Genomic DNA, 18,244 nt, shown 5'->3' with positions numbered 1-18,244 from the left:
GTCAGATATAGGACAAGTCTACCTTGAAGATGATTGAATGTGTTAATGTCTAGAAAGATCTCTATTACTTGTGGTCCTTTTCCATTTCTGACCAAGATTTCATTCCTAAAACTGCTTTTTATTATGAACGTGTTGATATTAATTTGTGGCATCATAGACTAGGCCACTATGGACACAAAATTGTAGAATATATATGCAACCAATTTCCAATTTAAAAAATAATTTAAAAAAAGATACTACATCAGTTAATATTAAGATGTAGTATCCCTTATTTTCATACCTACACTACAAATATATTTTGCACTTCTCTTATCATGTTTTGTCTTCTTCATTTCTCCCTCACTTCATGACAACATTGTGAAGCTTTCTTCAATCCATTTTTTCTTTCATTCTCACTATTTTAAGGTTATTTAGTGTTCTCGTTGTATGCATTGTGTTTTCCAAGCGTTTTGAATCTTCTCTTGTTGTAGTTCATGACCTATTTTCAAAATCATGTCTCATTGTCGTCGCGATCACATTCGTGGAAGAAGTTTATTGAAGCTCGTCGTCGCTTCACTCGGTCTAGTTAAGGCTCACTACCTCTCTCGGTCACGCCTCTGCTCGCCCATTGTCTCACCCACGTTAACGTTCTCACTACAGATGGTAGGAAGATTGTTCTCTTATTCTAGAAGTTGCCACCAATGATAGGAAAGTGGGTCTTTGCTTTCTTCTTTCCATAACCAAATGGGGACTTGTAACCAGGTTTAGGGCTTTATTTATTGTTTGTTAGTATTCCGCCTTTCTATGTGCAAGGGAGATGAATGGAGAGCCCTTTATTTTTCACTTCAGTGTCATATATTCATAGGTTGTTCTACAATCGATGTATAAAGTTTTAAACTTATTACATTAGTAGTATCTTTATCAGATACAAGATCGATGTAATACGTTCTAAATAATCAATGTAAAAATTACAAGCGTTCTTTATTTTCTTTTTAATCAAAGTTATTCCCTTCACGAAAATATTTCAATAGACGTTCTATTTTCTAATTTTTAAACTCGCATAAAGAAAATAATTTAAATAGAATTTTTTATTATAGAATGTTATTAAATAATTAAAAAATAATAATGAATTATATATTTTTAAAGTTTTGAAATATAAACTTTGTTCAATGTTAATAAAATGTGTAATGTGAAAATTTTTAAATATATCTATACTAAGATTTCCAATATTTATAAAGGGTGTTCTATTTCAACTAATATATTTCAATGAATGGTCTTTTCTTTTGAGCAATCATAATCACAACAATAAACATTATTAATTAATTAGTAATAATTAAATATAAAGCTTTGAAAATTTATTATTAAAATGAAAATTATTTCAACATGCCAATAAATTTATACCAAATACATTGTATTTTTTATTTATTACAATATTACTTTTTTCTTCAAAACTATTTATAAACCTTATTTTTAAAAACATAATTTTAACTAATCCAAAAATAATTTTATATTACATTTACATATAAGAAAATTGGGTAACTTTCAATTTTTATCTACTAAATATATTTTATCTATTATATTAGTTAAATCATTCACAATTTTTTACAAATTTCATTCTAAATCCACTTATTTTCACATCCTAAATTGTCTTACGAGTTTTTTCCAATAAATTTTAATATACTTTTGAAGTTATTCTTGTCAATAAATATTATATTTAAATGTACTAAATCTATTACATATTTTGAGATATTTTTTTCTTAAATTTTAATAAATGATTATGCATTTCTATAAAAGAATTGAAAAAAAATATTCTTTTATTTTATTTAAAAATATTGTAAAATTCAATAATTATTTATCGAAAAATAAACTAAAAAGAAGAGGCAGCCACACGTGTGACAGATTCAAAATGCCGCCCAGACTCGCGCGTTAATTAAATCCTTTCATTGCGTCGTCGTTTCCACTCCTTTTTGTTCTCCATTCACACCAAATTCTCTGCGATCGTTCACCAACCATCATCGTCCTTTTCAGATTCTTCAATTTTCACCGTCGATTCCCTTCCTTCTCTCTCAATTACTGTATATTTTGCTTAGTTTGAGATATAGGGTTTTGGAGGATGAACGTGGGCGACCTCAACAAGGTATGGGAAATCAGAGCTCTGAAGAGGAAACCCGCGACAGAAGAAGCGACGAAGATGTTGGAGAAGATCGCTAAACAGGTCCAACCCATCATGCGCAAACACAAATGGAGGGTCAAGCTCCTCTCTGAATTTTGGTACTTCAAATTTCCATTTTCATTATTTATTGGTTTATTTGTTTGTTTGTTTGTTTGTTCACGAGTGCAATGCCATTCAGTTTCAATTACTTGAAGGAGAAAACTTACAGCCAGTATTTTTTTTTGCTGTTCTTCGATCATAATTGGTGTTTAAGCTCGACAATCCCCGTAGTAAATATTTGTAACAATGGATTATGCAACTTATTGAAGTGAAACTTCTATTATAATGGGAGAGAAGCAGAACCGGAACTTAAGGTTTTTCTTTATTTAAGTTACTTGGATGGACAGTATAGAGTTTTCTGCTTACAGTGATCAGACTCGGACCCAGGACGACAGTTTCGGGTGAAAGATATTTGTTACCTCCTCTGGATGATACCTGTTATTGACCGTATATAAAAACTTCATTTTTCCTTTGAGTTTTCTGTTAATGGGTAATTAAGGTAAAATGGAGCATTGACGTTTGAAAGAGTGGAGTTTTCTTTTTGGAGTAAATAACACTGTTTTAATCACCAAAGATATGTTGGTAGGAAGTAATTAAATTAACAGCTTTTTGTGATTCGAAGTAGGAATGTTTCAGTTTTTGTGATTGTTGATTTCTTTTAAAGTTTTTAGTTTGAGTTATGCTTTTGCTTATACAGGAGAAAATTGCTTTTCATTTGGTGAATAGGTTTTTATTTTGGCTTGATTTACATCTGTTCACCTTTAATTTTGGGGGGAGTGACTAAGGGGCTGGTTATTGTGATTGTAGCCCAGGAAATTCATCTCTCCTGGGGTTGAATGTTGGGGCTGGTATACATGTGAAGTTGCGGTTACGGAGGCCGAACAGGGATTTGGACTTCTACCCTTTTAATGAAGTTCTTGATACGATGCTTCATGAGCTTTGCCATAATGCCCATGGCCCTCATAATGCCAACTTCTACAAGCTTTGGGATGAGCTTAGAAAGGTTCTTCTTGTTCCTCTGATATTGTTATAATCTGTAAATGTTCTTTAGATTTCCTGCATTAGAAATACTCTCTGGATTTTATGTGACCTTTATTTGTCATATTTACGTTCAAGTGTATTCTTTTAGCTAATATTTTACTGGTTTAGTCCTCAAGTTTATCATTTCTTTCCATACCGGAAGATATTAGCATAGGATGAGAAGGTATATTTGTTTAGCATTTTTATTAGCTAAGATCCCTGACAAAAAAAATATAATAACACAAATGAGTAAATAAATAAGTATGAAAGGAAATGTAATAGGAGGCAGGAATTTTATTTTCCCAGCAACTTATCCTTAGCTGCTGGTCATGCTAGAAACGGAAGGTTTCTAACAATATAGACATTTGCAGAATTCTCTCCATTTAACATCCTCTTTTTATAAATTATGTTCACTTTTCAATAAAATATATTTTAAAGTGGAGAAATTTTTATTAGAGGAATAGTTGGATAACTCATGCTTATGATTGTTCTAAATACTCGTTTACCGCTGTGAATTCTTAATAGCAAGTTATTAATTTTATGAGCGTCCTTCATATATACATGTTGTTAATCGTGCACAGGAATGTGAAGAGTTGATGGCTAAGGGAATAACTGGTGCAGGACAGGGGTTTGACCTTCCAGGAAGGCGTTTAGGTGGTTATTCCCGGCAACCTCCACTTCCATCCCTCCGTAAAACTGCTCTGGAAGCTGCAGAAAAGAGATCACGATTGGGATCTCTTCTTCCATCTGGACCAAAACGTATTGGTGGAGATAGTATTATAATGAAAGCCCTTAGTCCAGCACAAGCTGCTGCAATGGCTGCAGAACAGAGATTGCAGGATGAAATATGGTGTGGTTCTCAATCTTCCGCACATTTGGATCAGGAAGACGGTGACTATGATGATGCTGAGAACATTGTGCATAAGGGGGAAAATGTGGGAACCTCAAGACTAACAGACAATTCTACTCTACCATCAAAGCTGTTATCTCGAAAAAGAAGTCAGGATACCTCTTCAAGTTTACTTGTTGGCTCATCATCTAGTAGTTCTGAATTAATAGATTTGACTATGGACACACCAAAAACGGGATCTAAACGAAGATGCTGTGGGTCTGAAACCATTTCACATTCTCAATCCAATTTTCATGAAGGACCTAGTTCGGCAAATTTATCAAGTGTGTCCGTATCTGGTGATAGTAGAACATTTCGTTCTGATGAATCTAGAATGTGGGAATGTACGATGTGCACTCTATTGAACAACGTAAGTATCCAAATATTTTTGCGGACATTGTTTTTTTCTGTAGTTAGAAAGTATATTATTTTCATTCATTCTTCTAAATATATATAATTAGCACTACCTATTTCTGGCATTAAAAAATAACGACTTTTCTAATATGTGTGAATGATGTGGATCATTGCAGAAATTGGCTCCCATTTGTGAGTTGTGCGGCACTCACCAGCCAAAAGATGTTAGTACCAAGTACAACACTTGGTCTTGCAAATTCTGTACGTTGGAGAACAATGTGAAGTTGGATAAGTGCTATGCCTGTGATCAATGGAGATACTCTCGTGGTCCACCAGTGTCAACCCTGGCACCTAACGTTGGTACATAGCAGAACTGTGTAATTTGCTCAATGGTTTTTGATTAATTTTTGGTTTTAGTCTTCACAAACCTGCTCCACCTAATTATTTATCGTTGGTTTCTTATTTTTCTATGCACCAGTCTAGATTTAGATCATATCTTTTCCCATTAAGCTCGACGCTCCTATTATTATTTCACAAGGGATAGAAACATCTTTGAACTCTGTCACGAGGGATTTAATGAAGGAGAAGGCATTTACAATTGATCAGGTGCTTTCTGTGTTCTAGTCTTAGATCTCGCGATTCGTGTTATGTTCATACATGTTAGTACTTTTCAAACAGGGAGATCCAAAGAAAAATAGCAATAAAAAATGAACACGCACAAAATAATCCAAGTTTTAACAGTTGACATAATTCATGATCATATATAAACTCGCTTAAATTAATAACTACAGTCCAACACCGTACAATGCTCCAAATATAGGTGCACAGAATTCATTACGAAGAGTCTAACAAATTGTAATAAAAAAAGGAAGCACCCTTATAGAACATCCCCCTTCTCCCTTGGCTGTAGCACTGTAGTTGCAATGGCTCTTACAATATCAATATATAGGGGAAAATCTGGTACTTCACAGAGTCAAAGGCAAGCAAGTGACTGTATGAATAATGATCAAGACCTTGTATTTTTCATCAATGGCACAGAAATTATCTGAAAGAAATGACTCGAATTCATTTCTGGTTTCTGATGGAGGTTGCCTCTGTCACTATAAAAAATCACGAGGGATAATGGTAGATGTGGCAAAACAAACATGAGCAATAGCAAGATTATTATGTGTTCTTGAGCCACTCGCTAACATATCTTTAATGAGGCTTCAGGGTGATTATTTGAAAATCTCCCCTGCAGCTATCCCATCCTTATTGATTCTAACTTTGAATTACCCGTTCACCAGTTCTATTATATACTACTCCATGTTAAACAAGAGTGTGAACATATATGTGTTTGTGCTGTTGCTGATAAAAAAAATTGTCTTGCGCGGTTGAAAATATGTCATTAAATAGGTTTGAATAGTTGGTTCATTTTTTTGATTTTCTTATTATTTTTTGGTTTAATTTGGTTTTTTAATTTTAAAAAAATTTTAATTTTGTCATTGTACATATCACGTATTAATCCGTAATTTTTTATATTTTTTATTTTAAAAAAACATAAATACCATAAATTTTGGTAGTGTCAAGTGGTATGGGCTGTGGCAATGGTATTGTTGTATTACAGTGATTATTTAAAATTTTAATTTAATTTAATCCTCTAGAAATAAGATGTAATATTATATTTAATTTGGGACTAAATACAATTTAAATTTAGACGCACTTCATGATTATTAAATAGATTAAATATATTTTTTGATCGTCAAATTATTTTTAAAATTGTATTTTATTTTTAAATTAAATTATAGATTTATTTTGTTTCTATGTTTTATGGAAAGTCGTATAATTTTAGTGTTGTTAGTTAAAATCAAAGTTTTATTCCAGGAACATGTATTTGTTATTATTATTTTTTTTTAAAAAGATGGTTTAACACTTAATACCAAAACTTATAAGCCGCAAACTTCTTTAATGCCAAAACCTAAAAAACCAAAACACCAAATCCTTAAAAAAGAATTTGCCAATTCCTTCTCGGCTTTATCCAATAAAAATCCACCTAACTCCAATCGGAGAAGCCTGTTTTAACTTTATCCCCACAATACACAAATACATCATTAATATCAAGAAAACATGTCATGCCAAAAATTTAGTAAGCTTCCCTTCCTTCTTAAATGTTTGTCTTCTTCCCTAATTTCTTTTTCTTTTTTTTCTGTTTCATTATACATATTGTCTACTCTGCTTCCAACGCGTTTTTTTTAATATTTTGTAAAATTCATCTAAAGTAGTTAAAAATTAATTTTTGTGTATTTTTTTTGTGGTAAGTTGGGTTAGGTTGTATTTAAATGTAGATTAATCATACATGATATATTTGATCACAAAATTAGAGTTATTTAAGATTTAGTGGTTAAAAATTTTAATTTATCGTAATTTATTATGGAGAGATACTCAATAAATGAAAGTTATATATATATATATATATGGGATTTAGTAATGTGTGTATGTTTGTTTTTTAAGTTGGTACATTTTAGTCATGTGTATCGGGTTTTAGTACACAAAAATACCCTTATATATCATGGATTCCAACTTTTAAGGTTAAGGGTATTTTAATAATTTTCATTCTCAAAACTAAAAAAAATAAACCTAAACCCTTACTCACCTTGTTCCTCTCAACCCTTTCTCTTTCATCTCTCTCACTCCAACCTTTTATCTGTCATCCTTAACGTAGCCCCAATTGAAAAAATCATAAACACTTGCCGTTAAACAATTTGCCTTTGTAAAGAATTAAGTTATTGACATATTCACTTTCAGGCAAAGGTTCATTCAAGATCTCTTCAATTTCATCATCTTCACTGACCTCTCTAATTTTATCATCTGCATATGTTGAATCATCATCTCTAAAAAAAACCCTCCAGGCCAATTACCAATTCCTTCGGATGTCATTTTGCTTGTGAAAATTAGATAAAATTATATACGACAATAAAATGAAAACTCATTATAAAATCATTTTTTTTAGTAAGAAATTGTTTAACAACTGTGTAACATCCCGATTATATAATAATCAATATTATATAATAAGGACGTTAACATCCAAATATAGAGAACAGTCGGAGTATGACGTGTAATTAAATATGAAATTACAGTCATCCAAATAAAAGGAGTAAAAATTTAAACATGAACAGATGAAAGGATTAAACACTACAAGTGTTCAATCAGGAAAATTCCTAAGAAGACTACTCCGCAATATCAGCAACCTCCAATTCTTGCTCCAAGGAAAACTCCGCGACAACATCTGCTCCCATCCAAGTGGATGATCATCGCCAAAGAAACATACCCAAACAGCACACAACATAAAACAATGCAAGGGTGAGCTAGGTATAAAAAGCATGTTATACATATAGTACAATTAATTCATGTTATCATACTTAGATTCGTATAAAAGAACAAGTAGAGCATATTCATTAAACCACAATTCCACCCATTCACACAACATGCAAAAGTCATCCAAACATGGTAAATTGACATCTCAAGACTTGTTACTTTATACCCCGACTCGTCCGGACTAGAATGATTACCGAGCTATGGCGGGTCTTGCACTCGTGGTGGCTTTATGGAACTTGAGCACTACCGCTCTAGCACTACCGCCTGGTGGAACTTTGGGCACTACCGCCCGGTGGAACTTTGGGCACTACCGCCCGGCCACAGTCACGAGGTTAATCCGTTATCACTCACCTTGGATCATATGGAAGCACCCAAGACTAGGACCTCCTGCTACTCCTCACCACATGGTTCAATCCTCTCTACATGAGAAGAAAGACCATTGGAGTTTCAGGATGACCCCCAAAACTGAGCTACCATGTAATCATTCTATACAACCCCAAAACACCACCATGTATCCTCTCCTTGAGGATCATGGAATTACGTTCATGAATCATATTTTTACTTTGAACCTTAACCCAAGTCATGAATAACCAGATACCCCCATATTATCACAGTAAATCCAACATACCTCATTCATTCACATACTTTTCACATACATCACATCACATGTTCCAAACATATACATTCCACATAAATCACGTCATACCATACCTTCCAAACATTTTACACATTTAATTCAACCCAGAACCAGTGAACTTAGAATCCATCACCATTTGCAAAACACTATTTGAACGAACACTATTCACCGAACACCATTGGACGAACGCTATACACCTAACACCATTGGACGAACGCTATACACCTAACACCATTGGACGAACGCAAATTAACAAACACCAGGCCGAACACTGTTTGGACGAACGTTATCAAATCCTACACTATCAGGCCGAACGCTAAATCAGAGTACATATTAAATTGCACACCACATGGCCGAACGCTGAGATTGATACTTAGGACGGACACTATTTACCAACAGGCCGAACGCTATTTCACGATCACACTATTAGGCCGAACGCTAAGATTGATACTTAGGCCGAACGCTATTTACCAACAGACCGAACGCTATTTCACCGAACACACTATTAGGCCGAACGCTGAAATTGATACTTAGGACGAACGCTATTTACCAACAGGCCGAACGCTAAACCATCGAATACCCTATTGAATTAACACTGTTTGACCGAGCGCTCAAAGATCAAGTCCGAACACTATTTGGTCGAACGCTATCTGACGCATGCTATCTGGCGAACGCGATCTACAGAACGCTCACGTATACTCAAAAACCGATCGTTCGAGACCCAAAGTTTAAGGCCGAACGCTCTCTGTCGAACGCTAATTCCTGAATACTATAAGAACGAACGTTATCGAATCCTAGGCCGAGCGCTGAGAACATCGAACACCATTTTGTATTAAACACTAGTTGGCCGTACACTAAACCCAACACCTGAGTTGAACACTATTAGACCGAATGCTAAGACCGAATAAAATATTGGATCGATCACTGTTTGGACGAACGCTCAGCGATTGAAACCTAAGAACACTAACTCACGGCCGAACGCTCATACTCACAACAATACCAAGTAAGAACGCTCCCCTCACAACCCTACCGAGGCCGAACGTTTAATATCACTTCCTGAGAATACCAATTTAGGGACGAACACCAACGATCACTATTTCACCATGACCGGACGCTCAAAATTGCAACCAATCAATTCAAGACCGAACGCTCAGGTTCACCAGCCTAGACTACCAAAGTCGGACGAACGTCTACCATCCTCACTGAACCACACTTAACCGAACACATGTCTTCGACCGAACGGTAAACTGAGAAAGAAGGACGAACGTTTAATATAACACTATGGACGAACGCTCACTATAACACTTATGGACGAACGCTCACTATAACACTTATGGACGAACGCTCACTATATTAAGGACGAACGTCTAAATTACAAACAAGGACGAACGTGAACGCTCGTTACCTTAGAACACCATAACCGAACGCTCAACCTATTACTGCCGACCACTAATTAGTCGAGCAACTTGGACGAACGTCCAATTTTGACTCATCAAAATTGGACGTACGCGCTTTTTGCAGAATTCTGCAGAATTGCGAAATCCAGAAACCCAAAACCCAGAAACCCAATATTCATCCCCAAATTCCATATTTGCATTAATACAATATGAATCAACAATCAAACAAAAGATCTAACTCCCCTTACCTCTTGAAGACTTCCTTCAAGAACTTGATCTTCCCCCACAGGTTCTTCCTCCGATCCTTCTCCAGTGGAATCCCCCTTCTCCTCTGGTTCCCTTTTTCTCTTTTTCTTTCTCCCTTTCTCTTTCTGATTGTTGCTTCCTCCTAGCCTTCCTCTCACCTCTTCTAAAATTGGAATTGCTTCCCTTGGGTGCTTTTTGGACGGTTGGAAACGGGAGAAGAGTTCCTTCCCTCTGGCTGCTCTCTCTTCCTCTCACATGCCAAAAATGAAAACCCTCACCTTGCTAAGCTTCTTGAAATCAGCACCTCCAATAATTGTACCCCAATAATGAAAAAGGTGGGTGACCACCGTGTCCCCACTACTCCTAAAATACCGGTCCTTACAAACTGAGTGTTTCTGATTTTTTCCAGGCCAATTACCAATTTCTTTGATGTCATTATGCTTGTGAAAATTAGATAAAATTAGATAAGACAAAATTATAAAATGAAAAATCATTATAAAATCATTTTTTTGTAAGAAATTGTTTAACGAGTATTTTTGATTTTTTCCAGGTCAATTATCAATTCCTTTATGCTTGTGAAAATTGGATAAAATTAGATAAGACAAAAATTATAAAATGAAAACTCATTATAAAATCATTTTTTGTAAGATTGTTTAAGAGACAATGTTTCTAATTTTTTTCAGTTGGGTTACCATAAGATGACAGAGAAAAATAAGAGTATTTTTGTCTGCTAAAATTTAATACACATTGCTAAAATGTACCAACTAAAAAACAAGTATGAGTTAGCAAACCCATATATATATATATATATATATATATATATATATATATATATATGTATATATATATATGTATATATATATGTATATATATATATATGTATATATATATATATATATATATGTATATATATATATATGTATATATATATATATATATATATGTATATATATATATATGTATATATATATATATATGTATATATATATATATATATATGTATATATATATATATATGTATATATATATGTATATATATATATATATGTATATATATATATATATATATATGTATATATATATATGTATATATATATATGTATATGTATATATATATGTATATATATATGTATATATATATATATATATATATATATATGTATATATATGTATATATATATATATATGTATATATATATATATATATATATATATATATATATATATATATATATATATGTATATATATATATATATATATATATATATATATATATGTATACACATTAATGGTAAAACAATTTAAAGGTGTATACTATCGTAAAAACACAAAAATAAGGATAAGACGAAAAACTCTAAAATTTTAGAGAAAAATTAATTAAAATAAATGAAGAATAAAATTGTTTGTTTTTATATTTATCATTTTTCATTTATTCTTTAAATTTTCTTACCTAACTCTAAAAAAAATTATGTCTTCACAAATACAGTCATAATGAGAAAAAAAAAAGTAGAATAGCATACACATGACTTGAAATTAGTTTGTGTATCATCTTGTATGAACTTTAGATCAAAATCAATTCATCATAAAAATCACTCATTTATACAATATTATATCATATTATTTTCTTAATTACTAGTTATACAATTACTTTCAATTTAACGTATTATATTTTACATAAATATAAAATATGATTCAAATTCACAGGAAAAAAAGTATTGCCAATAAAAAAGAGAAAATAGGATGACATTAATTAAATAAGTATAAAAAAGGAAACAATGATAATGATAATTAAAATGAGTAAAAAATATATAAATAAGTAAAAAAATCAATTAATAAAGGTAAATCAACCGACATGATCTATTTTATAACCTAAAATGTTTAGTTGAATGAAGTAGAACATTTCTTAAACACGTAAAATCATTTTATTAATGTTGCTATAATTGAATACCTACAACTTTATGCTCCATAAATAAAGAGATCCTTATCAATTTATCAACAGATAACCATATTCATATAAAAGAAAGAAAATAAAAACACGTGATATGTTTATTTTGTAATTACTATGTAGCATTTATTGAAACTCAACAAAAAAAAGTTAGATATATTATTACATGGGATACGATATGGTAATTAAAAAAATAAAATAGTAAAAAGTGATTTGATTCTTACCATAATTCTTAGAGAATCCAAAACAATAATGAAACGTAGAAAATGACATAAAAGGCTTAGATTTAATAACTTGAAAAATTCATTAATGAAAGAAATAGTATTTTATAGTATAATGAAGCTTTAAGAGAAAAAAAGAAAAGCATGAAAAAGTAAACAATGATATAGTCTATGTCTGACTAATAGTAACATGGTTTTGAGAGTTCTTGGTCTTCTTGTTGCAAACCCAAATCCATGTTATGACCTCCAAAATGACAGCAATGGCAGCCAGTGATATGATTATGCCCAAATACTTCTTCTTCCATCCATTGTGATAATTCAAAATGGAAAAACCTTTTAACACATTCCATATGGCCAAGACAATAGTTACGTGATCAACTATGTAATGAAAAATGTTCCAAAATATTCTATACTTGTGAGCTTTCTTGGGTCTAAAAAACACAGCAACACAAACTTGTGCAGATGCAAGATACATTAAAGTGATTCCAATGCATCGATGAGGAGCATGATGAACCCCATAGTGATTTCCAATATACAAACCACTTCCAAACCCAGCAATGGCGATCAAGAAGGCTAGTGATTGAAATGCTCGATGCAAGTGAAACCAAGTGTCTCCTAAACCATCAAACACCTTCAAGTAACGACCCATCGTCACTCCAATTGGCATCATTATTCCCCAACTCACGGTATTCAAAATTCCATGAACCTGCATAATTCATAAGCTCAAAATACACGTCAACTTAAAATGGATAAATATGAAAATAAAAATTATTTCTTACGTTTCTCAACATGGTTCGTGAGTTCACATCTTCAGTGGCTTTAGAAACCTTGCCAGATATGAAGTCAATGGTTCCATAGGACTGAAGATTAGAGGGTGAGAAAGAGTGAGGTCTGAGGGTGCCATCATCAGAAACCACACCCTCTTGCCATGCATGGTTCACCTAAGTCTTGTTGGATGGAAGTTGAAAACTTGCAAAAATGATGACACGACCATTTGTGTATGAAGCAGAAAAGCTATAAACTGAAAAACTAAGATTACCCTCTTGTAGCATTGTCGTATAACTGGTTATTGGAGATGTGTATGCTCTTATGGTGCCATTTGATTTATGAACTGCGATGAATGATTGTGAACCCAACATGCCCTTTGAGGTAGGATTAATGGCCCATGCAACCCAAGTTGAATTCTTTGCGTTGGCCTTGTTGAATGCAACATTGACTACACCTGATGCAGGATGATAATTCCAATGTAACGAGGATTCAAGAATCGGAAGATCCTCACAAATTTCATAGTTGATGTTCTTTGAAAATCTGTATGAATTGCATGATTGTGAGATGTTAGAGACAATAATAACTACTTAAAATGTCAACAAGAAAAAGATAGTGTTTTGAATAGTAGTGAATTCAAATTTTTAAAATTTAAATTCATAATTTAAAAAAATAATGTAGCTATACATTTTAAAAGCATACGTTTCAACCAAATATAAGAAAAAAATAGCAGTAAAAAAAAGAAAAAGAAAATTTTCATTCACATAATAAATGATGATTTTTTTCAAACCCAATATAAATTACAACAATGTGAAGTGGTAAGGACAATGATGACAACTATAATTGTCAAGAAAACTATTATTTTTTTGAAAGGAAGCCATTCATAAGAATTATTCTCAAAACTCGAACCACCTTTATTAATATAATTAGATGGAATTGCAATACAACATAAAATACTTTAATTTAACTAAATTAAAATAATTTTACAATTAAGTGATAAGCACATATCATGTATATACATACATTTAAAAAAGCAATTAATATAAGCATATAAACGATAATACAAGATTCAACAAATGACAAACATATGAACTACCTATATTAGGAATGTCATATCAAATGCTAATAGCTAATCTAATAATAAACTTAGATCGATAATGAATCTAAGATTTAAAGATTATACTTTTCACCCTAAACATATGCAATACTAATAGAAAAAGAAAAATGGTTATTCCCATGATAAAATATATTATTTAAAAACCTGTATAAGTTGCATGACTGTGAAGTGATAGGAACAGCAATGACAACAAGCAATGTGAACAAGAAGATTGTGTTTGCAGTAAAAGCCATAAGGAGAAGAACTGAGAACTGAGAGAAAAACAATTAACTTTAAATTTTCCAAAGATATTTGAGGGTGAATAAACAATGGTTACACATGTATTTATAGGTTTTTAAGATTGATAAATAAAGATATATTAAATTATCTAACCATTCAAAATATCTTTTCTAAAGATTTTCTTTTTATCTTTTTATTTTTTTATCTTAAAAGTTGAAATTAATTTTATTTATTTTCTATATTTAGTAAAGATAATATTTGAAATTCATAAAAATAATTTTATAGGTTTATAAGTTTGATAATTATCATTTAAGATATCTTTTTGAAAGAACATTTATCTTGAGATATTTTTCTTTTATATTTAAAAAAAGTTAAGATCTAAAACTCAATAAAATATTTTTACTAAAATATGTTTTAGTTTGTATTTAATTAAAATTTATAAAAAATATATTTTTACTAAAATATATTATACAATTGAAAGATTAGTTTGTTTTTAATTAAATTTATACAAAAGTCGAAGCGAATATAATCTTCTCCAAATAAAATAAATTATATGTCAACTAGAAATTAGAGAATTAAGAAAAGAGTTGACATATATATCTTAAATAAAAATTTAGCATACCTTAATATATATATATATATATATATATATATATATATATATATATATAATGTGTATAAAATAGTTTATTTGTATTAATTAAATTGTAATGAATTAAAACTTTAAATCCATAATTATTTTAAAGTTATTAGAAATAAACTTGTAATATATCGTTAATGTCATACTTTTATATTTTTATCTATAAATATTGAATAGATAAAATGTTTAAACAATCTTGTTTTGTTAAAAATATATTTCGTTGAATACAGATAAAATATTAATCTCGCATATCTTAAAATCAGAATTAAGAACTTGTATTTCTAAATTTAAAATATTTTTCATACTTCTTTTTTATTATCTTTACATTTGAAAACATATGATTTAAAACTCAAAAAGTAATTTTGAACAATATCTTATTCTCAAAACGTATCAGGATTAAACAAGATCTTAAATAAAAATTAACTTAAAAGAAGAAATATTGAGGAGAGAAGATTTTGTTATATATATATATATATATATATATATATATATATATATATATATATATATATATTCCTCCAATTGAACTTTTAGAAAAAAACTCCTTCAATTTATATATTTCGATTAAATTTTTAATTATCTGGAAGAGTGAATATATGAGCGCCGATTTACTTCATCCACTATTATATTCTATTGAGATATTTCAGATTATCAATTTAAATTTTCTATTGACTATAGTTTAGTTAATGTATTGATCTATATTATTCATGATTTTCTTTACATTTGATAGTATAGAAGAATTAAAGAAGGTTTTCTTTTTTAAAGTCCATTTACTTCTTTTTATGGATGACTCTGTGCATTTTTTTTCTCAATTATATTATTTTTATTTAAGATCTCTCTATCAAATTTGAGAACAAGATCTTTCCCATAATTGAAATTTAAAATTAAATTAAATTCAAAATGATATTTTTATTGGATTTTTTTTAATAAAGATATTTTTTTAATGGGTTTTAAATCCTACTTCTTCAAACATAAAGATAATAAAATAAAAATATGAAATATATTTTAAAATAAGAAGTACACTATCTTAACTTTGATTTTATGATATGCATGACAATCTCATTATTTTTTCTGTATTTGATGAAAATATATTTTGGATAAAAAATACGTTATTAGGATTTTTTTTAGTTTGAAAAGAATATATTTTCCATCTTTTAAGATAGAAAGATAAAAATTATTTTAAAAAGATATTTTAAATTGTTATATAAGATAACAATGTCTTATTTCAAAAACCATTTAAATTATAGGTGTAATTTTGTTTACGTAGACTCCAATATTTAACACGATAACAATTGATTATCTTCCTCTACTTTTTTTCTTTCTCTTCCATTATGAGTTCAATTGAAAATGAATAATGCTACTATGACAACATTTTTTTGACAACATTTTAACATTATCTACATGTTATTCTGTGATTGGTCCAAAATTACTTCACAATCAATAGTAATAATCATAAACACCAACATGGACCAATCACAGAAATACACGTAGATAGTGTTAAAATATTGTCAAAAAATTGTTGTTAAAGTATCATTATCGATTGAAAATATAATATTCTTATTGTTAACATTTTTAGTTGCTAGCAGTGTTCCTAGCATCTCACAATCATGGAAATCATATAGGTTTTCAAAGAACATTAACTATACAGATTGTGAGGATTTTTCTGTTCTTGAATTCTCCTTGCATTGAAATTATCATCCTTCATCAGGTATATAGTTGATGTTGCATTCAACAAAGTCAATGCAAAGGATTCAAGTTGGGTTGCTTGGCCCAATAATCCTACATTAAATGGCATGTTGGGTTCACAAGCATTCATTGTAGTTCATACATCAAATGTCACCATTCGAGCATACACACGTTGATAACCAATTATGCTACAATGCTACAAGAGAGTAATCCATGTTTTTCAGTTTATAGCCTTTCTACTTCATACACAAATGGTTGCATCATCATATTTGCAGGTTTTCAACTTCCATCCAACAAAAATGTGGTGAACCATGCTTGGTAAGATGGTGTCTTTTCTGACAATGGCGCCCTTAGGCCTCACTCTTTCTCAATCTTTAATCCCCGATCCTATGGAACCATTGATTTCATATCCAGCAAGGATTCTAAAGCCACTAAAGATGTGAACTCACGAACCGTGTTGAGAAATGAGAAATAATTTGTATTTTCATATTTACCCATTTTAAATTGAAGTGTGTTTTGAGCTTGTAAATTATGCAGGTTCATGGAATAATGATGCCTATTGGAGTGATGATGGGTCGTCACTTGAAGGTGTTTGACAGTTTATGAGACAATTGGTTTCACCTGCATCGAGCATGCCAATCATTGGCCTTTTTTATTGCCATTGTTGGGTTTGGGACTGGTTTGTATATTGGAAATCATTATGGGGTTCATCATGCTCCTCTTCAATGCTTTGGAATCATTCTAATGTGTCTTGCATCTGCACAAATTTGTATTGTTGTATTTTTTGGGCCTAAGAAGGATCACAAGTACAAAATATTTTGGAACATGTTTCGTTACGTAGTTGGTTACACAACTATTGCCTTAACCACATGGAATGTTTTGAAAGATTTTGATATTTTGAATGTTGAGAATGTGTGGAAGAAGAGTTATTTTGGCATAATCATATTGTTGGCTACCATTACTATAACTTTCGAGGTCATAACACGGATTTTAGTTTGCAACGAGAGGACCACAAACTCTTAAGAACATTCTACCATTAGTCAACAACAAAGATAGACTATAGATATCGATATTTACTTTTTATGTCTTTTTTTTATTGTTTAAAGTTTTATCCTACTATAAAATAATTTTTTTCTTTTTCTATATGTTTGTCCTAAATTTAAAGGATTTTATTATTGTATTGAATTTTTAAATTTTATGATGAAAATCAAAACACTTTTTATTATATTATTATTTTCAAAATTATGACTTGTAACATTGAATATATCTCACTTGATGGTTTCACTAAAGACTGCGTATGCATTAAATACATGGTTTAATTACTTATTTGGTATTTGTTTTCATAAAATAAAAGTATCAAGTTGGTCATCAAGTTTTTTTAGTCTCAATTTGATTTTGATTTGTGAAAATTGATGAAATTGGGTCTTAATCTGTGAAAAATTGATGTCATTTGGTCCTTTCTTTCTGTTAAATTTTTTAAAATTGATAAAAGATTTTTGATCAAAAGTGAAGTTGTTAGTAATTGTTTTGTTGATGTAATACATAATTATAGTATCATTTTT

The 18,244-nt window shown here is 30.6% G+C and overlaps 2 protein-coding genes across 2 annotated transcripts; one reads left to right on the top strand and one right to left on the bottom strand.

Annotated features, from left to right (window-relative positions):
• The first annotated feature begins 1,904 nt into the window (after positions 1–1,904).
• Positions 1,905–5,059, top strand: LOC108342254 (uncharacterized). The gene is made up of 4 exons (XM_017580001.2): positions 1,905–2,250; positions 2,999–3,194; positions 3,793–4,470; positions 4,631–5,059. Exons 1-4 carry the CDS (start codon positions 2,093–2,095, stop codon positions 4,820–4,822), a joined length of 1,224 nt encoding a protein of 407 aa, XP_017435490.1. The 5' UTR covers positions 1,905–2,092; the 3' UTR covers positions 4,823–5,059.
• Positions 5,060–12,424: 7,365 nt separating this feature from the next.
• Positions 12,425–17,344, bottom strand: LOC108341439 (cytochrome b561 and DOMON domain-containing protein At5g47530). The gene is made up of 4 exons (XM_052879580.1): positions 17,304–17,344; positions 13,278–13,563; positions 13,035–13,196; positions 12,425–12,961 (listed from the first exon to the last, which is right to left on the bottom strand). Exons 1-4 carry the CDS (start codon positions 17,342–17,344, stop codon positions 12,425–12,427), a joined length of 1,026 nt encoding a protein of 341 aa, XP_052735540.1.
• Between the last annotated feature and the right edge of the window lie 900 nt (positions 17,345–18,244).

Source organism: Vigna angularis, chromosome 6 (assembly GCF_016808095.1).
Source record: "Vigna angularis cultivar LongXiaoDou No.4 chromosome 6, ASM1680809v1, whole genome shotgun sequence".
Lineage (NCBI taxonomy): Eukaryota > Viridiplantae > Streptophyta > Magnoliopsida > Fabales > Fabaceae > Vigna > Vigna angularis.
The sequence above is the reverse complement of the archived record's forward strand: the minus strand, read 5'-3'. Positions and strand labels throughout refer to the sequence as shown.